At 38.8% G+C, this 24396-nt stretch overlaps 1 protein-coding gene across 2 annotated transcripts in view; it reads right to left on the bottom strand.

The window, feature by feature from the left end:
• Positions 1-19521, bottom strand: part of EMSY (EMSY transcriptional repressor, BRCA2 interacting) — an 85636-nt gene extending 66115 nt beyond the window's left edge. The window contains exons 1-8 of one of the 2 annotated variants that reach the window (XM_080817821.1): positions 19429-19521; positions 17594-17702; positions 12064-12163; positions 10503-10577; positions 9124-9165; positions 5642-5817; positions 3876-4028; positions 1234-1493 (exon numbers count right to left, since the gene is read on the bottom strand). In XM_080817821.1, the coding sequence (XP_080673947.1) occupies positions 1234-1493; positions 3876-4028; positions 5642-5817; positions 9124-9165; positions 10503-10577; positions 12064-12163; positions 17594-17663 (876 nt within the window). In that variant the 5' untranslated portion in view covers positions 17664-17702; positions 19429-19521. The remainder of the gene's footprint in view (positions 1-1233; positions 1494-3875; positions 4029-5641; positions 5818-9123; positions 9166-10502; positions 10578-12063; positions 12164-17593; positions 17703-19428) is intronic. The other variant, XM_080817820.1, reaches the window with a different exon arrangement.
• Positions 19522-24396: the final 4875 nt, after the last annotated feature.

Below are 24396 nucleotides of genomic sequence, written 5' to 3'. Positions count from 1 at the left end.
AAACTGAGATTCAAATTCAGAAGTCTAGTTCCAAAAATCCAGGCTTTTAACCACTATTATAGTAGAAAGAAAAAGCAAACAAACAGAAAATGGGAATGAGAAAAGAAAAGCAAAAGGATCGATCCAGGCAGTTCAACATCCTAAATAGTTGATCCAAAAAGAGAGAACAGAGAAAGACCTAGGAAATAATTCAAGAAATTTCCCAGAACTGAAGGATACAAGTGTCTAAAGTGAAAGGGACCACTGAGAATGCACCAATGGATAAAATAAAGACCCACACCAAGAAAAATTACCTTGAAATTTCAGAACTCTAAAAGTTACCAAGAGCTTTCAAAGAGAAAAAGAGGAAATTAAAATGGCATTGGGCTTCTCAAAGGCAATACTGAAGGCAACAGCCAATGGAGCAATATCTTCAAAGTTCTCAGGGAAAATTACCTCCAACCTAAAAAATACTTTACCTAAACCATCAAGAAAGTGGGAGACTAAAATAAAGACATTTTCAGTCCACCATACAAGGTCTCCAAAACTTTACCTTCCATCTACCCATACACCAAGAAGCTACCAGAGGACACTCCAGCAAATGAGTAAATAAACGAAAGAGGGGTATCAGCATGCTAGTGAAGGGAGACTCCAGAAATACAGGTGTGCAACAAGCCTAGGGTGCCATCAGCATCCAGACTAGTGTGGAAAGTTAGAGTGTTCTAATAACATACAACTGACAGAATACTAATGATTTGAACATACTAAGAAGAGTTTAGGAAAAGAACTAAGGATACCATACAAAGAATAAAAAAAAGAAGGCAACAATAATTATTCACTTAATCATATGCTTTCTTTCTTCTATAAAACACCCACTTCTGACAACTTTGTTACTCTGGCAAAGTAAAAACTTGAGTCCCTAAAGGTAAAGTTATCCATATACAGGTTAAAAAAATCTACATTTTCATTTTTTTCCCAAATGGCATTACAGTAATAAAACAGAACAAGTCTTAGAAGTATGACATCTGCTGGCTGTGTGACATTAGACAAGTCATTTGAGCCTTGTTTACAAAAAGTGAACTAGTAATATCTATCCCAAAGCTTTCTGTGGAGAATTAAAGAAACCTGATCGTTCCCAGCATAATGCCAAGCACATAGTAAGCACTCAGTGCATGTTTGTTAAATCTGAATCATACTGACTGAAAGAGATGGAAACAGCAATTGGCAGACAGACTCCCTCCTTCACATACATACCTTCTGTGTTGTTGTGTTTGTCGTCTGTGTTGATGGTTTGGTGAAGGTTATTTTCACAGGAGACATGTGGGGTGGTAAGGAGTTGGCAATGCTCTGCATGATGTTGCTCATCTTGGGACTGCCACTCACAGGCACAGTGATAGTCTTTGAGACCGGAACAACAGCCTTTGGAACTTCCTTCAGGACAACGGGGGAGGAGCTAGAAGAATTTGTTCGCCTTCGTTTTCTGGGTTTTTCATCTTCATCTGAACAGCTAACACCTGAAAGGCAATGACAGTTTTGTTGTACTTATCACCATCTAACCCTGTATTTTATACTTCATTTTAAGTCTTTGTGTCATCAGCCGTTCTTGACCTCTCCCCCTTTGCCTCAAGCCCAATCAAACAGTAAGTCCTATCAATCCTCCCTCAGAAGTTTTCTCTGAATGCCTTTCCTTCTTTCTCTAACACTTTGGCTATGTCAGGCCTTCTTATCCCCAGCCTGTATTTTAGCAACCTCCTAAAAGGTGTCCATGCTTCCAATCACTCCAATTCAACCCTCCATCCCGCTGTCAGTTACAGAATCTTATATCTAATGATGTCAAGGCTTTGCCTTAAATCCTTAAGAAGTTTTTATGTCCCTACAAGAAGAGGCACTTAAATCATTACTACATCATTCAAGGTTCTACAGCTTTCCAAGAATACAAACACAAGTCTTAACTGCAGAGGTCCACTAATATGTGCTTTTTTTTTTTTTTAAGAAATATAGTACATTACTGTAAATGTTTCTCTTTCCTCTTATGATTTTCTTAGTAACATTTTCTTTTCTCTAGTTTACTTTATTGTAAGAATACAGTACATAACACATATACGAAATACATACTAGTCAACAGTTTGTTACCAGTAAGACTTCTGGCCCACTGCTGACTATTAGTAGTTAAGTTTTTGCAGAGTTGTTATATGCAGATTTTTGACTGTACAGGGAGTCAGCGTCCCTTAGTCCCACATTGCTCTAGGGCCAACTATACCCTATTCTACCCAACCCTGTGCACCCCTGTAATCCCGATACACTGAACTGCTCACGATTCCCCAAAGCCACCTTACCACATTCTACCCAACCAGACTCTCCAAATGGTATTGTTCTTTGGGGAATACTACCTACCAACAATGAACTCTTCATCATCCTGCAAATCATCTCCTCAGCGACGTTCTCCCTTACTCCTCTAAGCAAAACTAATCCACATCTCCTCTAAGCTTAAGCACTTTGTATATTCTCTTCTGTATCACTTACCCCATGGCACTGTAGCTGTTGTTTTGCATATCTCCCATTATTATGGGGCTCCCAGATGGCAATGACTAAGATTTATTGGTTTGTTTCCCTGGCAAGTGCCTTGTACATATGAAGCTAGATTAATGAATGATTATATCTCCAACTAATGTTGCCTGTGTGACTTCTGAGAATAAAGCAATAAACTTCCCATTACTTTAAATAACATTTTATGTTTAAAGGTTTCCTTGGGTTTGGGATTCACTCTCAATGTTTTAAAAAATGATTAGAAAGAAAAAAAAAGTAGATTGTGGGGCGCCTGACTGGCTCAGTCAGAAGAGCATACAATGATCTCAGGGTTGTGAGTTCGAGCCCCATGTTGGGTATAGAGATTACCAAAAACAAACAAACAAACAAACAAAAAAACATCTCTTACAGTCACCTTGACTAAATCTACAGAAATCAGATAGAAACTTAACAGTTCCAGATTCTTAGTTTTCTTCTTCATGAACTAAAGCCTCAACTATTTTTGCAGACTTAAAAAAAAAAAAATCAAGTGAGAAACATAAAACCTTGCAACATACACAGAAAATCTCTACAGAGCAGACAAAAATAAGTATACAGCATGACTTATGGAATTGTTAATAAAATATAACTCCTTATACACTTATACCTTCATTTTTAGACTTTAATTTAAATAAGGCTGACAATGATCTAAAATCATTCCTAAAACAGCAACTCTACCTCTAAAAGTTACAAAGAAATCAGGTTTATCACCATATTGAGAAAAATGAAACTCAAATGTTAGTAATCTCCAGCTGATAACAAAAGTAAAACAATACTGACATAACAGACACTAAAACCAAAACATGACCTGGTCTCTAAACTGTTTCACAGGAGAGAATCAAGGGGTTAAAAACTGTAAATAAACTTCAAAAGCTTACAGTCAACTAGAAATATAAAAGATGGACTCTCTAGAACATAGCACTGAATGTAACAGTTGGATGACATGCTATATAAATCATTTTTTTAAAGAACATTACACAGATTACAATTATAGGAGTAAATGCTGAATAAATCATATAAGCACATTTCTTCAGTTTCTATTCACATTTCTATTCCATGACAACAAAAATAAGTGAATACCTGGAAGATAGTACTGTTCAAGGCAGATTTCCCACAGAGAATAAAAAAATGTCATTTCTCAACCCCCAGAACTGATTAAAAAGCAATATATACCTAGTCACATGTAAAGAAAGGAATTTACAACCTTCAAAAACTAACCACTGCTAATAGCCAGTGGACCGATGATTTAATCCAGGAAGGCAGATCTAATCAGAGCCTATGTTGTAGGATTTAGCCAAGATGGCCCTGATAACACTGAGAATATCACTTACTTTTGACATAAACAGTACTTCCACTTGGCAAGACAACTACATTGGAGGCAGGACTGGCAGGTCTTGGAGACTTAACCGTTGCTATGCTGCCACTTGGAACAGGGGTAGAGGTTGGGGTTGACGTGGTACTTGTGTAGGAATAGCAAACCACTACTGAAGGAACGATAAAAAAGTTTGCTGTTAACTTTCACCAAAACTGTCCACGCATATACAGAAAAGTAATTTTTTTTTTTTACTGCAGGCCAATTTTAACATTTTCATGTGATCAGAAGTTAGAGGCCATTACGAGGTATTAGGTCCACTAAGTTAAAAGGTATTAATAACCCTTCCTGAAAATCATCACTTCACTGGGTTTTACTCAAGTATTTAATAGCGGGTCTACAGGTGACACTGCCAATGGAAAAGAGCACAATTATAAAGAAATCAAGTTTAAAACTATACTGAGAAAAATAAAAATAATTTTTCATTCACGGCAAGAGTTAGACAAAAGGCACGTACTTGTATTCCCTTTTTAATACTGACAGCAGCACCAATGATGGAGTGATGCGTAATTTTTCCCTAACCATGGCAATTTCCAACTTGGCTACTGGGGGGAACCACAGCAAGGTTACTTTACTAAAGTACAATTTATAGTCACTTGCCATCCAAGCAGTGCAACAATAACTCAACTAAATGACAACATCATATGTTAATTTCTTGAATAACAACAAGAAGGAAAAATAGTTCATAAGACACCATTTACTGATAGCATGCATTACACTAAATCCTTCTCCATATATTAGCACGAATTCTCACACCACCACATCCTCATTTTAAAGATGAGGAACCTAGGGTTCACAGAAACTTAAGTTGCTGGAGGTTATATAACTAAGAAATGGCTAACTAGGACTCAAAGGCAGATGTGACTACTGGAAATCCTATATTCTTTTCACTTTACCAGACAGCTGGTGGATAGAAAAGGTAAAAGTAGGAAGAGAGAAAGATAACTCTCCTACAACAAAGAAAACAGGATTTTGTATATTGGTACCTGTCTCTCTCTAAATATAGCTTCCTGTAGTCGAAAACAGAGCCTGGCATGCATGAACTGTCTCATTTTGCTCCACAATCCACTGCTTGTCAAGAAACAACAATTCCCTAAAGTAATCTGACAACTTCATTATTTTCAGGGTTACTTTCAAGCAATACCAAACTAAGCTACTAGAATCAATCCGAATACGAGCTCTTGCATTTAATATTAGTCTTGGTGACCTCAAGAGAATTCAAGTAAAGCACATACCAATTACTAGATTAAATAACAATAAAAAAGCCCTCTCCTCTGCCAGGTAATCCCTAATAGATTAAGAACACTGACTAGAACAGAGAAACACCATATACCACTGACTCCAGAAGATAAAACAGTTTTATTGTCTAAGTAATCAGTTAGGCATCTTTCCCCAGCAGGTAAGTGACTTCCATCCTTTTTTTTCTATGTCACCCATTAAGGCCTTTTCTGCACTTCTCACAAAATACACTGATATCAAAAATTCTCTCCAAGAAGGCTTTTGCAATTTCCTGATTAATAGACTTCACACTTTGAATAAAAGGGAGATTTAGTTTTGGCTGAGACTAAAAACTTGGCAGTTTCTAGTTTCAAAGTAAGAGCTGCTTACTGTGTTTTTGTAACCTTCATACACTGGGATTTAAAAACAGATGAAAAACAGGATACCTTTCCTTGAAGAATCTGAGAAAAGTCATCTCTACACACAGAAGTATAGTTTTCTACTCACCTTCCTTGCTTCCGGTTTCTGCAGGCACTGGAAGAGATGCATTGTGCTGGATAGCTGCATTGGCAACAGCGTTAGCTGTTACAGTGAAGGCGGTTTGGGGAACCAACCGGGGCATCAGTGGAACCAAGCGACGACCCTCAATGGACCATTCTGAAGAGCTATTAGGTCCAGACATACTAAACAAAAAAGAAAATGCTGCTACAAGGGTTCTCAATCACTAAAAATGAATCAACTATTTTCTCAAGCAAATATAACTTTTTAAATTATAAAAAGTATCCTGAGTGAATAGAAGAATCTTTATTTTAAGCAAGCAAAATCAAAATTATGAATTATCAGAATTATCAGAATTCAAGGGATTTCACACACAAAGTTCTTACACATTTTATTCTGGAATCTAAATCTTATAATTAACACAACTGAAACTACAAAAATTTTTTTTATGCCTTCTAAATATTGAACTTATTTTCATTACTTTAAATCTGGCATTGCTAATGAAAACTAGTACATCTACTACTTTTAGACTTAATTTTGTAATTCAACTAAAAAGGTAAAAGGTACTTATAATTTTTAAGATTAGATTTTAATAATTGAGGATAGAATTCACTGAACCTTTGCAAAAATGATCTAACTGCCTGCATGGCCAGAGGTTCTAAGGCTTTCAAACAAGGGAAACTGAGGCAGTAAACGAGGGAGACCAAGTATGGAGGGAGAGAAGAGGGCTGTATATATCACTGCATGTGTCACTGATGGTGTGTTATATTAGTATCCTTCCTGTTAAAAAATAAACTAGATCTGAGGTCACCAGAAGAAACCTGCTACTACTTTAATTTTACTTATACCACTCTTTAGTCTAAGAAATATTTGAGGCCACTGAACTGTCCCCCCTAAGTAGACATTATTCTGTTTCTCTACTCTAAAAACTTGAGTGAATTTTATCCCAGGAATCCAACTGAAATATGGTTGAAATATGAAAAGACAATTGTGTCACTTCTCTTGATTTGGCTTCACAAAAGGCAGTTGCATCACTTCTCCTAATGATTAGTGTGTCAAGGTTTAAAATATACCCAGAATCAGTTAATCAATCTCTTTACTAAATCAGAAATATTTCTGTACCTTTTCCAAACCAAAGATTCTACAACCCAATCTAAGGCTTAAGACCTGAAATGTCCACTGATTCTTCATATTTAGAGAGCATACACAAAAGCCCTTGTTAGTGGATAATGGAATAATGATAATGATGATGATGATTATGGTAGTTAACATCAACTAAGCACTTTTTCTATGTCAGGCACTATTTTAAACATTTTCTATGTATTAACTCATAATTCTCTCAATAATCCTATGAAATTAGTAATATTATTATCTCCATTTTGTGGATGAAAAAACTGAGTCACTGGAAGGTTAAATAACTTCCTAAGTTCATACACTTTTGCTGAATGGAACAAATATATTACTTTACAACTTTAAGATTTACTTTCAATTCAGAAAGGAACTTCTAGTTGATGAATCTAGTTGGGTTACTATAAGAAATCTACAAACTATTTAACCGGTCCTACCTAAAACAAGGGAAAGAAGAGTTCATAAAACCCCAATTAACTCCATAAATTTGTTATCACATAATCTCCAATTTGATACTAGTTATGAAATAGAGAATGGTATAAATAAGAGAAACAGAAATGGGCTACAGCTAACTGTCAAAAGAAAAAATTCTAAAAGCTATTTAGTGTTTTCTTGACTGACTCCTATTTTGCTATCATTTTATTAGAACATCACTAGTAAATTTGCTAGGTGATTGTTTACACACAAATAAAGTGATGTCTACACTTACCTGGTGCATTGTTTAAATAGTGGCAGAAATTATGGAAGATTAATAATTTGAAACACATGAATATTTGCTATTGAAAAGACAGAATTTGCAGTGCAAAAGACAGAACTGCAACTTTTTAAAAAAATCTGTAAATCTTCCAAATTTCTACTCATGCAAACATGCTCAAACTTTTTTTAAGTGAGTGAAAAATTATGTTAGAATTAGATTAAGAAATTCCTATTTGCTTAGTAATGAGGGTGTAAATATGCATTAGTTGCACAAATCATCTAAACTGAATTTTACATCTTACTCCGGGGCTTCCCTGGAGCCCCTAAGTTTCAATATAAGGATCGCTTCTCTATTTAGATTAAGAATGGCAAGGGAGGGTAGAAAACTTGCTCCAGACCCTTTCCTGAGAAATCTAACATGATACTAATGAAACTACCTTGGCCCTCACATCCTTTGGTATGCAGGGCACCAGCAAAAAAAAATCTTTACCCTCACACAGAAACTCACACACAGGAGCCTATGAATGTCCGGCTTATGGGGAAGGAGTTTAAAAGAACAGTAATTCCAGATAGCCACTTTCTTTGAACGTTAGAGACAATACTGGCAAGGGGGGGCACAATTAAAAACTCTGAAGCCCCTTGACATTCCAGGTTTTAATATCATAATATTCTGACATGTTTCAAACTGAATTCGAGTATCAAACTTAAAAAATGGTCTGGTGCCAAATAATAAACACGTGTTATGCTTCCGGCCATAAGCAAGGCTTTTCTTTGATCCCAGAAACCCAGCTCCTTTTGTTTCCACCTCCTTTGTGCTCAATCTTCTCGGCTTTCTCTTCACCTTTCAACCACATTCCTTCTGGCCTAAGCTGCGATTTTGAGTGGGGGAGGGAAGGGAGAGGGGAAGGGAATGTAGTCAGCTCAGATGCATTCCCGTTGGCTCCGGTTGCTTTTTTCCGGCTCAGAGTATGAGGCCATCCTATAGATAATCTTTGGATTTAGGTTCTGTTACTACTTCTGAAGGAAAGAGGGCAGAGGAGGTGTAGAGAATAAGGGATTTATGCCTTCCTCACCATTCCACACTCACCGACCCCTGGGCTCAACAAGTAAAATACAACACCTAGTCAAACTAAAACCACAGCATAAAATATTAAAACAGGAGTACAGAAAGACCTAAGAAGCTTTTAAAATTATATACTGAAGTAAACTCTTCAGAAAATTAAATTCATGTATTAAAGAAATCAGAAAGGAGAGAAAAAAGGAAACACAGGCAGATAAAAGCCAACTCTCAATTATCCATGCTAATAGAGAGAGGAGGGAAAGGGAGAGGTCAAACAGATTAAAGAAATCCACATATTATCCAAAAATACTTTGGTAAATACTTGTAAATTCTTCCACCAAGCCATTTCCAGGTCAACTAACAAGTAGTAAAATGACTAATTAAAATTTTCACCTCCTCTCCCTTCCCACCCTCTGACTAGAGGTACTCCCAAGCAGCAAAATGGCTAAAGGGTGGGCAGTATTAGGAGGGGGAGGAGGGGAAGAGAAGGAAAAGCAGAGGGCACGGTTAATTCATAAATGGGAATATGTGCCCCTGAATAATTGAGAGCTTCAATTTTGAAATAATACAAGAAAAAGCCTGAAATAATAATAACCTATTTGCATACCTGTAACTTGGTCTTTCACCCAAATATAAGGATAAATTCATTCTTTAAAGGGGAAAAAAGGAAAAGGAGACTAAATAAATGTTATCCTTTAAGTATGAAACTGATGCATCAACTTACAACTAATTGCCCCACAATATTTTTCCAATGCTTTTAAGGTACTAACTTTGTCTCTAAGTGCCTCTGAACATAAGCTATTGTTTACTACTTTATTATCTAGCACATAAGTTTCCTATTACCATCTCAAATTAGAATCTAGGTTCAGTCATTATTTTTAGAGCAACCCAATTCAAAAGTTTAGAGCAAATTAAAGAAGGACCACATTAATATTTCAATGGTTCAACCATGTTGGCCTGACAACTAAATACTTAATGTCTCTAGTGGAAAAATTCCAAACTTCTACAGTGCATACATACCCACCACTGAAAAACCTCAAAATCCAGATACCTAAGCTTTCAAACTACACAGTTAAAAAGGTAGCACCCCATTTTATAAGTTAAGTAAAATGAGGAACAACGAAGCACAACATGAAGCTAATGAATCTGCAGTGTCAATTCGAATACTGCCAACTGGTTTAAACACACTATTGATCACATTATGGAAATGCACTGAATTTCTTCCTTTAGTTTTATTTCACATTAAAACATAAAAATAAAAAAAATGAATTATACTGTAATATATCTTATTTTTAATGAAATGTTCCTGTCACCTTGCATTAACATTTAAGGATAATTTCTGTTTCTTTCTATTCTTTAGGAGGCACTATCTCCATACAATATTTGATCCTTGCCCGTAGTCCTCCACCCCCCTCCACCCCCCCATCTGTCACATAGTTATAATGATCTGAAAATAATTTGATAAGAATCCTTTATAATTTTATTTTGTTGGCTTTTTTAAAGTAAATTAAGATACATTCATATTTCTTAAAAGTAGAACATATATTCTTACAATCTTTTTTCTGACTCTCAAAATACATGAAATATTAGTTATAAAGAAAATATATAATGCCTATTTATAAAGCAATATGTATACCACATACCATTACAAAGAACCTCTAAGGGGCTGTCAAATGAGGGGAGCATACTACTTTATTACTGAACTTTGCTTTAAGTAAGCAAATCATCTGCTAAACTGTGGTAGCCTTTTATCCAGAGATCACATTGTAACTGGATTTGACCTGAGTACTTAAAGCTTGCCTAACCAAATGCAAAAACATAACCAACTGAATAAACAGTTAACACCTCTATGGTCAGGATCCCTGAGTTAAGAAATATTACTATTAAGATAAAAGACTCAGGAATCTGCTATACAACAGGAAGACTGTTTCAAAACTATGTTATACTACGTCATAAAAATCAGGGGTTGTATGACTAATGGCTTACTTATGTGCAATTGTTGTTAACCGTTCATCGTTTACTGCTCTCCGAACTTCAGCACGGTGGCGCTCTGTTGAGATGCTATGAAAAAAAATAGCCATTATAGAACTCTGCCAAGCAGGCAGCTCTTTTCTATATTTTTATTAATGTTTAAGTCAACATTTTGTTTGGGGAAGAGGGGAGACAAGATTGATTTGTGAAAAGATATAGACGGGGCCTAATATATATCTTCAGATGCTTTAATTAATATCATAGGAAAGGGTTCAAAGTGATCCTGTGTAACTGCAGAAAGAATGAGTTGCAAATTAGAAATCACAGGAAGACAAATCAGCTTGGTAGCAAGTCATTACTTCCAAAACGCAGCAGAAATGTCAGACCATGTTCAAGATTAGCAGAGGTTCCTGTTATCTAAATATGCAAACAGCCACTGAATGACCCGTAATTGTGGTTACTGAGAAGATTTTGGCACTTAGGAGAAAGTCTTCTAAAGTTTTCTAAAGCTTAAGAATCTATAATTTTATGTTCAGTGAATATAATAAAGAAACAAAAGTGGCAAGATAATCTGTTTCCTGTGGCTATATGCTATGAAATTTGACACCAAGATATTACTCCCCTACTCAACACTTCAGCTGTATGTCTTCTACATTACACTGTTAACCATTCCAGTCAAAATGTGCGGATATTGATCCTGACTAAATACACGTAAAGTTAATACTAAACAAGTGAAAAAAGGCTACACCCATTCCATTAGTAAATATTCAGTAAAATGAATAACCATTCTTCAAATTGTAATCTTTACTGCTTAAGCTAAATCTGTATCATGGACTAAAATATAAAATAGGTAAAGGGCTGGAAAGCAGATTTATGGGGAACCAGAAACAACAAACAAAAAATATATAAACTATTAAATATGAAGATAATAAGATTAAGGATTTGACTTAATAATATCCCTATATTAATGTCAACCATAGATAGGAAAAGATTTCTCTATTTTCATTTAAAAAAAAGAACAGGACAAAATGGTTTTAAATGTAGAAAGGAAACTTCAGTTAAAACAGTATTTTCTGAGAAAGCTCAAAATGTCAGAATGGATCAAGACAAGGTATCAAAGAATTCCACTCACTAGAATTTTTTAATGGATTCAAGTGCCACTCTAGCAGGAAAATGGGGGTATAAACTATCTGCAGGGCTATGACTATATCAAAACCACCCATTTCTATAAATTAAGATAATAACTTCCTAGTATCTCCTTCTTCCCTCCCAACAAATGCCACTGGGCCACTCCAAGTCTTCAGATCTTGTTGCTACCAGGTCTTCTTCCCTTCACCCATGTCAAAAATACCCCCCCTTCCCAGGTGACCGAAACCTAAAATAACCTGCCTTAAACCCCTTCTGGTTACAGAATAAACGATAAATTACATAACTTTCTGTAAAAAGCACACAACTAGGATGAACTAAGTACCAACAACCTGAACACCTCTGTCTTCAACTTGAGAATGAAAAGTATTAAAACTCCTCAAAATGAAATTTCTAGAGTCACATCTCACAAACTTTTATGATAATTTACCTAAGAACTTTTGAGAGTTCTCCAAGAAGATCTTTCTTTTCCTTGGTGAGATCCCCCTGTGCCCGAAGTGCACTGATAACTCCAGCATATGCCTCCAATTCTAGAAGAAGAAAATTATTTTATCAAGATAGGCCTTCAATATTTTAATACTGTGGCTACATATAGTGAAATTTCAGGGCAAAAAAACCTAGAAATCAATAAAAACATCAACACACAAAATTTTTAAAGTTCCTCTCAAAAATGTTATCTAAGAGCACTGATTAAAATGTGGCTTTTATAATTGTATATCTTTTTTTTATTGTCTCACAGAAGTCATGTGTACAAAATGTTTATGTAGAAAAATCTAATGGTATTTTATCTCACACATTATCACTGAAGAACATGTAATTCTGATGCTACCAACAATTGGGAACAGGCTCCAAGTGATACAAGGCTGATAAGAGAAATTTTTAGTTTTACTGACAGGTTACCTACAATGACCAATCCTTGAAATAATTCCTTAGCCCTGCCTAGAATTCAAACTACATTCTACCTCCCTCCTGGGGTTGAGAATACCATGAGTACTGCACAGTAGAAAACTCCTAGAACAAGAGTCAAATGACCAGATTCTGGCTCCAGCACTCCCACTTACTAGTTGTGTGACCTTGGGCAAGTTCTTTCTCACTCTCAAACCTCAATTTCTTTATCTAGAAGAGACATTGAAGGTATCTTCCAGATCTAAGATCCTCTGCATCTACCATCGAAATGACTTAAGACCAGTTAGGAAACATGAGTTGCTCTTATAGCCACCAGCATATAATATACTGAACCCTAATGCCAGATAGTTTCATTTCACTATCTTTCCACAGCAACAACCATTATGAAATGAAACTGCCAGTCTCCAATACTGGTTAAAATATAAAAGCAAAAAGTCCTCACTGGCTCCCAATGAACCATGCCTGCCTCCCAGCACACTCCTTGGGAACTGTGAATACTCCCTTCCCACACTGACTCTGGGCTTGGCATGTGACTTGCCCTGGCCAGTGGAACATGAGCATACATAATGCAAACATTATGTATGAAGCTCACTAACATTTTCCTGCAGAGCCTTGCTCTCTCTCTTGAGATCTCTCTTGAGATAACCAAGCTGGGAAGAAGCCCAGGATAAAGGCCACATGGAGAGAGACCCAGCCATCTGAGCTGAGCCCAGCAAACCATCTAAAGTACCAGCTGAATATGCCACATGAGAGAGCTTGGGCAAAACCAGCAACCACAGAATCAAAAGAAATAATAAAATAGTCATTTTAAGCCACTAACACTATGAGACAGGTAAATCTAAGCAAACTAGAATGATGGGAATAAGTGTCCAAACTACAGTTATCTTCTTAGTCAGTTCAAGCTGCTACTAGTATTTGGTATTTCCCAAGGCCTGACGCACAAATAATGAAAGTATACATATGTGCATCCTAGGTACTGTACCAATAATAAACAAGTAGCCTTGTTTAGTTCATTTTATTCACAGTTCTGAGAGCCAAAAAAGAGTGAGCTGACTATATTAAACAGAAATGTCGATCCATGGGGTGTCTGGGTGGCTCAGTCAGTTGGGTGTCTGCCTTTGGCTCAGGTCATGATTCCAGGTTCCTGGGATTGAGGCCCCACATCAGGTTCCCTGAGCAATAGGGAGTCTTGCTTATCCCTCTCCCTCTGCTCCTCCTCCCCGCTGGAAAGAAATGTCTGATCCAACTGAATTATCCCATGTGTAAACATTTTGCATATTCAATCTATGCTGAATACTGTGTAGATGTTTCATGGGGTATCTCTGGAAGGACAAAGCGTTCCTGCTCTTAGAATAGTGAAGGAAATACTTAGTACCAAGAAACATTTATTTCAGCTTTTATCAGGACCCAAAGTAAAGTTCAGAAAGACATTGGGGATAACCAACTAAGAAATCACTATACTAAAAGTTTACACCTCATTTATGGAATATTTTACTCAACAGATCAGTACTGAGTCCTTTTATATATACCAGACAGTATGCTAAATCCTGCCTTCAAGGATTAATTCTAGAATAAAGCTACAGTGAAACAAGCCATCGAACAATGATGATACAGTTTATAATACAGTGGTAAAAGCAAAGAGAAGAAACACATCACCCAGTCTAGAAGCATAAGCTTCACCAGAAAGAGAAGTGTGCTCTAAGCAATTAGGAAAAAAATGCAAATATGCAGAAGGAATACATTAAAAGAGCAAATAATGTCTCATACAGACATCAAACTTCCAGGAACAGTCTGTGAATATTTTTGGAGTTTTACTTTAGGATAAGTAAAAATATACCTGTACTCGGATAGTCACTAACTCAAACCAAACTTAACTGCACCTTACTACTACTACAAGGTACCATGGAGAATATCTACATGAATAAAACAAAGTCCCTATCCTCAAGGTAATTAAAATCAAAGAAGTGACCTGTACATAGGAATAAAGAAGGACGAAAATGGAAAAGTAGTTTGGGGCCAGACTAAGCCTTTAGTTCCAGGCTAAAAAGCTCTTATTTGATAGGACCCAGTAGTTGACTGAATGTGGAAGGAACAGCAGAAGGAAAGGAAACAGATTTTGTAGTCTGCAAGATATTTAGGTGAAGGGCAATACCATAAAAAGAAATGGAGAGGTCAGAGAGAGGAAATGGTATGAGAAAAAGAAAAAGAAGTTCACTTTTGGCCTATGCAATTTATGGTGATCAAGATACTACTTCATAAAGAGTGAAATTAATCAAAGAAATGCAGCAAAGGTTTTTGACATTTCAAGTCTCATTCCAAGTCTAACTAAAAAGTCATGGACAAAAGTTTAGAGGTGGTAACCTCACACTAAACCGGAACTCAGACCACAGTTATAGTCACACAATCTGAGGCACTTCCTCCATTCTCTAAAAATTCACTCATTTTGTAAAGAAACTTTACTGACTTCCCAAATTCCTTGACATATGATTTCCATTTTGATGGGTATCCTCAGATCCTGACAAATATCAAACTTAATTGAATTTCTTGTAGTTCTGGTGCCATTCTATTGTAGTATTAACTCTAATGGCACATAAATATAAGAGATACATGCAAACACCACGGAAAACAAAAAGATTTGCCAAATCACTCTATAAAGTACTCAATGTTCCATTTAAACAAATCAGCCATTCAATTATACTACAGTCCATGAAGCCCCATGTTGGTGTTGTAACTGAGGAATGGTTTTTTTAAAATAAGGCATGGGAAAGGCAGGATAGAGGGAAGCATTTATTAACAGCATTATTAAATGCTGTTATATGCCAGCATTTAACACTGGCATGTTCAGTATAGCATTAAAAAAAATTCTGGGGAGCCTGGGTGGCTCAGTTATTAAGCATCTGCCTTCAGCTCCGGTCATGTGGGATCGAGCCCCAAACGGGCTCCCAGCTCAGCAGGGAGTCTGCTTCTCCCTCTCCCACTTCCCCTGCTGTGTTCCCTCTCTCCCTGTACCTCTCTGTCAAATAAATAAATAAAATCTTAAAAAAAAAAAAATTCTCCATCTCAGTGTTTTTTATCTAAGTAAAATTTAAATGTTTAGCATTTTATGTTAAATGATTTATAACTATTTTTAAAAGAAGAAACTTAATTGTTAAAACATTTTAAGTTAATTCTTAAATACAGTACTTTCTCTAAACTTTGGACCGAGAGCTAGAGTTTGAAGGCAATTCAAAAGTTTCATTGTTATGATAATGAGCCAACGGGTGGGGAGGAAGTCTTTCTGCAAATCACTATCAAGACTCACCTCCCAAAGTGAAGGGTCATTGAAAATGACATTACTCCGTAGGAAGGCTGTTTTCTTTTGTATAGAAACAGCTCTCCCGCAATATTACCCACACAGCTCTGGGTAAAGTTAAGGATAAATTTAGACTTAAAGGTTACCATTTTTATATTTAAACATAATCTCTTCACTCAAGGCCCCAAAAGCCCAGAAACTCTAATCCAATCTACTGTAGTTGGGATCTGTTCATCTGCAATTATTTTAGCTATGGAGTAAACAGCAGTCCAACTCTATAAATGGTAGATAGCAAGCTATAGCAATTGCATGCAAGTGTGTAGAAAATAATCCTCGAATTAGTACTAAAAGTTTGGATATAAGGTTAAAGGAAAAAAATGATAATGGATGATTGCCAAAAAAAGCTCTCTAAACATGCTAAAATACAATGCTAAGAAATAGTTTAAAATAAGAGAAATCCTCCCAGTGGCCTGATGGGAAATAAAAAAGGTAATGTTACCAGCAGACAGCACCAGGGCAGCCATGATTCAGATTTACACAAAAGAATTCCCAACAAAGATTTCCTCTGAAGATTCTCCTGCAAATAATGTCCGAAAGCAACTGCTCTAAAACACTATACCCTCAGATGTCAAGCACTATGGTAGGACTCTTTTATATACAATTAATCCACATAACAAACTTATGAGGCAGATATTATGCTTTTTTTACAAAAGTGTCAACACATTTAAAGGATTAAATAAACTGTCCTTGATCCTGTGGGTCATTAGTGACAAGACCAAGACCCCAGGTCCCTCTGAATTCAAGGCCCACACCTTCCCCTTTAAAATTATAAACAAATAATTCATATCCACTTCCAAAACATTTAATGTCCTTTTTCAAATTATTTGTCCATTTACTGAGCATTCACTATGTGCTAGCCTGGGACTATAGTGGTAAAGAAGACACAAGGTCATTCTTGGACTTTAGAGTCTAAAGCATTTGTTCTCAAACAAGGATCTTCACTTGAGCCACAGAATATAAAAAATGACTTGAGTAACTTTCTCAATTTTCTCAAGAATAGTACAAAACTATTACCATTCTAAATGCATAAAAATAAGTTAGTTCATTACATACAATGGATTAGGCTTGGCATTAGTGCTTAATCCTCTCCCTAAATGCTAGTTGAGAAAGGCTCCTCTTAAGGAAAAGAAGATCAAAATAATGAATTATAAACATAAAGCGTGTTTTATTACTAACTGCAAACATAATTTAGGAAAGTCAGCATAGTTAACATTTACTTAGAGTTCAGAAACAGTTTATAATTCACATATACATTCATGAAGATTAAAATAATGCTAAAGTAAGACTGGAATCATATTCCCTGGGTTACAATCCTGACTCCCTGACTTATTATCAGCATCACATTGAATTCTACACTTCAGTTTTGTCATCTATAATATGGAAACACACACACACACACAAAAACCCACCTTTCCCATTTGAGTGAGGATTAAATAAGATATTGAATGTAAAGAACTCCGAATAGCCCAGTACCCCTCAAGAACCCTGAGCTACTATTTTTATTATTATGGTCCATGCATCTACTAAGTAAAAAAAGCACTATGCTAGGCAGTGGGGAAATAACAATGAGAAGATGAAAAGTACACCTCTAAAGAATTTCTAATGCAGCATGAGATATGACATCCAGGCAAACAGCCATTGACAAAAACAGAAAGGGAAAAGTATCATAGAAAGGTATAAACATCAAAAACGAAAATCATACCCAATTTTCTAAGAATCCTTTTGCATTCATCCCTGCTGAGATCCAAAAGGGTTGGCCACACAACAGGCATTGCTGCTTCTTTTTGGTAGCCCCAAAGAGCTTGTCTTCCCTACCAAAACAAATCAAACAAAAATCAAATTACCAAAGTACATTCAAAGGCCACTTACCTGGAGATCCACACTCTAAGAAGTAAAACCAGTAAAAACATCTCACAATCCTATTTCACCACCACACTTTTCAACTTCTGATAAATGAAGAACTAAACAACCATTCCGCAGCTTATTATTCCAGCACAGGGCAGTGGAAAAAGCACAGGCTTTAGGGTCAGACATCTCTAGTTTCTAGTTCCAGCTTTCTACTCACTGGCTGAGTGATCCTGGTAAAGTGGACTATCTGAGCAAAAGTTTTGTACATCTGTAAAACAGGAGTACTATCATCCAATCTGTTTAAGGATTAAAGAACAATATGTGAAGTTCTTATGCTAGTGGCTGGCACATTGTTTAATAAATAGGTGCTACTAACCCTGCCCAAGTTACCTGATTTGTGTCTGGTTTCTCACTTGCGAGTTACAAGAGATAAAACACATATACCTCCTAGCACGTTACACGGACTAATGGAACTTAACTAAAAACTTTCTTCTCCAGTCTTAACAATGAGCGATGAATTTACACTCTGTAGTCATTAAACAATCATTTACCAAAAGTTTAGATGTCAGGAACTTACTTCATACTGGGAATTGCCTGATCTAGAGGATAAAAAGACAACAGCGCTGGGCGCTTGCACAATACCTGCTTAGCACACAGTAGACCCAGTGTAAATATTTGTTAAGTAGATGAATGAAGATAGAGAAGAGTGGGTAAAATGAATGAGTAAGTGAGTGAGTGAGTGAATAAGCCAGTTCAATGTCTAGTCGAGGAGTCAGGCACCGAACCATAGTAACTGCTACATCCCGTTCCAGGCACTGGGGCTCCTAACTCCAGCTCTGCGCCGGGAGTTGATTCCCCCCCTTCCCCCCCCCACCCCCCGCCGACTTCCCATAGTCCTCTCAGCTACAAACCAAGCCAGAGCAAGGAGAACTGGACTGCGCGCCCCAGCCGGGAGGATGACATAAAGAAAAGGGGTGGGGAGGAGGAAGAAGGGGCAGAGCCAAAGGAATCCGCTCCCTCCACAGGCCAGTCCCCGCCCCCCGACAGGATCTTGGAGGCGGCCGGCGACCGCCCGAATCAAGCACCACGTCACGGCATCCCGACGCGTCCCCGCCAGCGCACCCCACCGCGGGGCTGCAGCGCACTGGAAATCTGGGCAGCAGTAGCGGGAGCCCGCTCCGGAGCCGGGATCTCGAGTAATCCTTCCCCCACTCAAGTGTCAAGGAGGCGAGCCCGCCCCGCCCCCTCCCCAAACACGCACTCTCTCTCAGCACCACAACAAGAGCAGCCCGCCCACCCTCCTCACCGGTGCCGCTCAGCGCCAACCCCAATGTCAATCCCACTACCCAAACCCTTCAGGACCGTAGCCGATGTCAGGGGCCCCGGCCGGCATCAGCACCTCGCTCGCTCCCTCAGCGGAGAGGACAACGAAGAGAGACTAGGCGCGCGGACAGCCAGACGGACGACCGAGACTCACCCGGAGACTCCCAGAGCTGGACCCCGAGGATCCCAGCACCAGGCCTGCCAAAGTCCCCCTCAGCCCACCTCGGGGAGCCCCACGATCCCGTTAGGAGACAACGGAGGATGGGGCTGGACGCCCCAAGCCGGGGACCAAATGGCTGGCCCGGCGCTCCTCCAGCCTGGCTAACCTGCCAGCTCTTCCCAGCACCCTATCTGAGAGTCACCCACCTGCCCGGCCTTTCGGGGCTCATCTAAAAGGCTCCTCCGCCAAGACTAGGGAACACCAGGAATTGGGTTTGTTTGCGGTGCCTCTGAAGGGGCAAGATGGCGACAGGCATCAGGGCGCAAGCGCAGCCGCGCGCTGCCAGTCGGGAGGTGTAGTTCGCCTTTCCCGCCTTTCGGAGAACAGACTCCAGAAGGCCTCCGTTCTCCCAGTCCCTCTTTTCCTCCGCGTTTTGAAAAGAAAGAGGAGACATCGCGGGGGGTTCTGGGAATTGTGGTCCGAAACCAAGCTCCCTTCTCTTTCGCTCTCGGTATGCTGTCGTAGGCGCAAGGAAGGCCGGGATTGTAGTTTCCTTGGCTTCTCCTCCATACCCTCCTCTCTGGCTTCGCGCGCCTCTCCTCCGGCTGCTGTCTCCCAACCAATCAGCTGCGTTCTTTGCTACGTGTGCCGTCACACGTAGAAGCCAAAATGGCGTCGGTAGCTGGAGCCCAGTGTTTACCGCGACCTTTACTCTAGGCGAGGTTAGGGACCGTAGGAAAGCAGCTTTGTCCCTGAACCGTTCAGGATTAGGATCGGATTCCTCAGAGTCATGGGAGCAATTACCAGCGTTCTCCAGCCCCCACCAGACGCAACTCAAGGAGAGAATCCAACGCTACAGGAACCGACGTAGCGGACGTCGCAATTGCCCAAACCCAATCTGGGGGTTGCGGAGTTGCCTGTGGATAAGGAGAACCCGACCGTTCTCCACTTCGGGTTTCTCCGCGTGTGAAGTGGGAATGATAGTGATATCTCGTGCTTTAGCTGTCAAAGGGAAGAAGGAGAAGGTATTATTAGAGGCCCTACGGCGTGGTAGGTTCACCCTTCTAGCCTTTGTTCTAATTTAATCACAGAACAATTGTGCGAAGAAGGTATTGTTGCCCCTATTTTACGTATGAGAAAAGGGACCTAGTCTGTAGTTACTCGTGGCCATAAAATCGAAGCCAGTGCTTGGTATTGTAGAAGATTCAATCCCAAGTTTTGTGATTGTCCTTCCTCTTAAATTTTGTACTTTTGGGAATGTAGGATCTGGTTAAAATGCCCAAGTCAAAGGGTTCTTAATACGTTTTCTGATATTAACAGTTTTCGTGTAAAATGGGGTTAATCGTATCCTATGGGGATGTTGGTGATACACAACATAGAAAAAAGTTATTTGTAAATTGTGGACCTCTGTGCAAACGTGTGAGACTGGTGATATTCTGAATGGAGCTATAGCTTAAAAAGAGAAAATAAATAGCATCTAAGTTTCTTATTTCTATTTACCCATTAGCTAAAAATAGTCTCTGAGGTCCCAGAAAATTGTTATCGTTGAAACCCAAATCTGCCCCTCCAGAAAGTCATGAATTGGGACAGATAATACCCAGGCCCTTCTCTCCCTCCTTGATCTTAAAATGCATTCTGTTCCATCTATTTCCCACCTGTTTTCAGGTCAGTTACTTAACTTTTGGAAAGATGGTAAGAGAAACTTCAGTTTTGGGGCACCTGGGTGGCTCAGTGGGTTAAGCCTCTGCCTTCAGCCCCTGTCGTGATCTCAGTGTCCTGGGATCCAGCCCCACATCAGGCTCTCTGCTCAGCAGGGAGCCTGCTTCCTCCTCTCTCTCTGCCTGCTGCTCTGCCTACTTGTGATCTCTCTGTCAAATAAGTAAATAAAATCTTTAAAAAAAGGAAAAAAAAAAGAAACTTGTTTTGTAGTTTAACATACATTCTTTGAGCCTCACAGCATCTCAGGTAGGTATAATTTAGATCCTCCTTCCACCCCCACAAACACGTTTGACTGAGGAAAACACAGAAATTGAAGAACTCACCCAATTTCACAAAGCTAGGAATTAAAGTGAAGTGGACTTTATAACCCCATGTTTTCTGACTTCCAAGTGTCTTCCTCTACATCAGATGTCAAGGTGACAGTAATGGAGTAGAAATGGAAAGACAAGCTGCTTATAAAACTGACTCTGACCATAATACGTAGCATATAAGTCAAGAATTATAGCTTACTCTTGTGCTTACCTGGTGCCAAGTATTATAAGCATCTCACATATAAATCATTTAGTCCTTAAAATTTTATGAGGTAGAAACTATTATTTCTTTTTTTTTTAAACTATTATTTCTAATTACAAATGAGAAAACCGAGGCACAGGAAGGGGATTAAATAACTTGCCTAGAGTCATACATTTGTAAGTAAATGGCAAAGCCAGGACTTAAGCAGCTTGACTCCAGTGTCTGCTCTAGACCAGTGGTTCTCGAACTTGCATGTTCAATAGGAACTACCTGAGGATCCTGTCAAAAATTCCCATTTAACTGAGTTATGTCTAGGTAAGGCCTAAGATTCTATGTGTGTTTCTTCCTTTAAAGGAAAAAAAATTTATTTATTTATTTATTTGAGAGAGAGGGAGAGAGCATAAGAGGGGAGAAGGTCAGAGGGAGAAGCAGACTCCCCGTGGAGCTGGGAGCCTGATAAGGGACTCAATCCCAGGACTCCGGGATCATGACCTGAGCCAAAGGCAGCCACTTAACCAACTGAGCCACCCAAGCATCCTAAGATTCTATATTTCTTTTTTCTTTTTTTAAAAGATTTTATTTATTTATTTGACAGAGATCACAAGTAGGCAGAGAGAGAGGAAGGGAAGCAGGCCCCCTGCCGAGCAGAGAGCCCGACTTGGGGCTCGATCCCAGGACCCTGGGATCATAACCTGAGCTGAAGACAGAGGCTTTAACCCACTGAGCCATCCAGGCGCCCCAGATTCTATATTTCTAACAAAGTCTCAATCTATCATATATCCCTCCTTTCCTCCTAACTATATATGTTTGTACTTTGTGGCCAGATTCTGCCTTCCCCATTCTGCTTCTGATTGCTCCATGTTCCCAAATATTCCCAATATTAACTTCTCTTCCTTAAGGTTCAGAGTCAAACTTTACCCTCAAGAAACGTATCCTGGGGTGCCTGGGTGGCTCAGTGGGTTAAAGCCTCTGCCTTCGGCTCAGGTCATGATTCTGGGGTCCTGGGATCGAGCCCCACATCGGGCTCTCTGCTCAGAAGGGAGCCTGCTTCCTCCTCTCTCTGCCTGCTTCTCTGCCTACTTGTGATCTCCATCTGTCAAATATATAAATAAAATCTAAAAAAAAAAGAAAAAGGAAACTTACCCTGCCCCTCTAGGATAAGACAGGCATTTCTGCCTCTGCTTCAACACACCTTATTACAGAATCCAGAACATTTAAGTTATGGTCATTTGTTCAGAAATCTTCCTGACAATGAGCTCTTTAAGGAGAGGTCTTTGTACTCCAGTGTCTAGCATATAAAAATAATAGCTAATACTTATCTAGGGCTTTCTCTGTTTCAGATGCTGCTTTATACATTAACATGTTTAATCTCCACAATAGCCTTATGAGATATACTGTTCCCATTTTATGGATGAAGAAACTGAAGCACAGATAGATTAGGTAGTTTACCTAGGGTAACAAGCCAGTAAGTAGCAGAGCGATGATTTCAAGTTAAGGGATATTAGGTCCAGGAAACATGAGCTGTCCTCCACTTCCAAAAAAGAAAAGCCGAGACTTATTGTCCCACTAGACATGAGTATAACTAACTCTAGGCTGGGAAAATGTGTTGGAGTACAGTATTTGCCTCAAACTTTATTCCTCTATTGACCAACCAGGTTAAGCAGGTTTCTTGAAACAGACTTTTTCAAGAAGGCTGCCATCCACCACTCTAATTTTGTAGTGCTATATTGGAGAAGTTGGATTTCACAATTATCATGAAAATATCTGTTAAGTTCCCTATAATATTATACAGGTAGGCAAGTCGAAATGGATAAGACTTTAGAGATTCATTTTCAAAATGAAAAAAAAAAAAGGTCCAAAAACATCAAATGAGTTAACCAGAGTCATACAGGAACTTCATGGCAGGACTGGGACTGGAAACCAACCCTTTGGACTTAAAGGCTGCTTGCCTTTCCACTGTACCACACTGCCTTTAGATTCTTATTCGGAAAGATTTTTTACCACAATGGTATAAGCCAAGGTGCATACTAAAAATGAGAAGAGCAAAAGCAAAAAATTAAATTAGTAATATTTAAAAATAACTTGGTAATAAACTATATTAGTAGCATATAAAATAGTAGATCAAGATAAGTAGATTTGGGAGACAGAAAATAAAAAGTAAATAAGGGGACATGGCAATTATATACCTGGCTTTCTTGGAAGATCAGAAATGCTCTGAACAATCTAGAACAGCTTCAGAAACGAGGTGAAAGGTCTGGACCCTGTCTTGTCAACTGCCTTAACTCCTCTCCCTTACTGCCCACTAAATTCTGTAGTCTGTACTTTGCAAATAGCTGGCCCCAGTGTTTAGTGAGCTGATAATGAGGCCTCATCACCTGTGTGGAGTAGAACTTTTTCCCAACCCTTTTCCTCTAAAAGAACCTCTCTACACTCCTTCCCCAGCACATCCACCATACCGCCACTGCTGTCAGGGTGACCTTCCTAAAATTCAAAGCTCACCATGTCAGCCGCCTGTGTAAAACTTTCCAGTGGTTTCCAGTTGCCAACAAAATAAAGTTCCAGCTTTTTTACAAGCAAATTCATGTCAGTGCAAAGAAATTTCCTTGTATATCTAACATTTCCTAGAGCACTGCCATCACTTCTTTATCTTGCCTAAAATCTGATATTGTCCTACAGTTAACTGCTGCTCTTAAAGCCCTTTCAAATGGAATTCTGTCCCCATCTTTAGTATCTTGAACCGGAAGTAAAGGCTGGCATTCTCCTCACCTTGTAACCACATTTCTAGATCAGCTACTCCTGCACTGAGGCTTTTTCTATCAAGCCATGCAAACTCCATTCCATCTGCATTCCATCTGTCAAGGGATGATGGGATCTTATAAACTTTTTAACAGCCTGCTATCATTAGTTTGTGTTGCCCCGTTGTCCCCTCTGCCCTTGTCCTC

The sequence above is a fragment of the Martes martes genome (assembly GCF_963455335.1).
Source record: "Martes martes genome assembly, chromosome: 10".
Taxonomy (NCBI): Eukaryota; Metazoa; Chordata; class Mammalia; order Carnivora; family Mustelidae; genus Martes; species Martes martes.
Note: the sequence above shows the minus strand (reverse complement) of the source record. Positions and strands in the feature narration are given on the sequence as shown.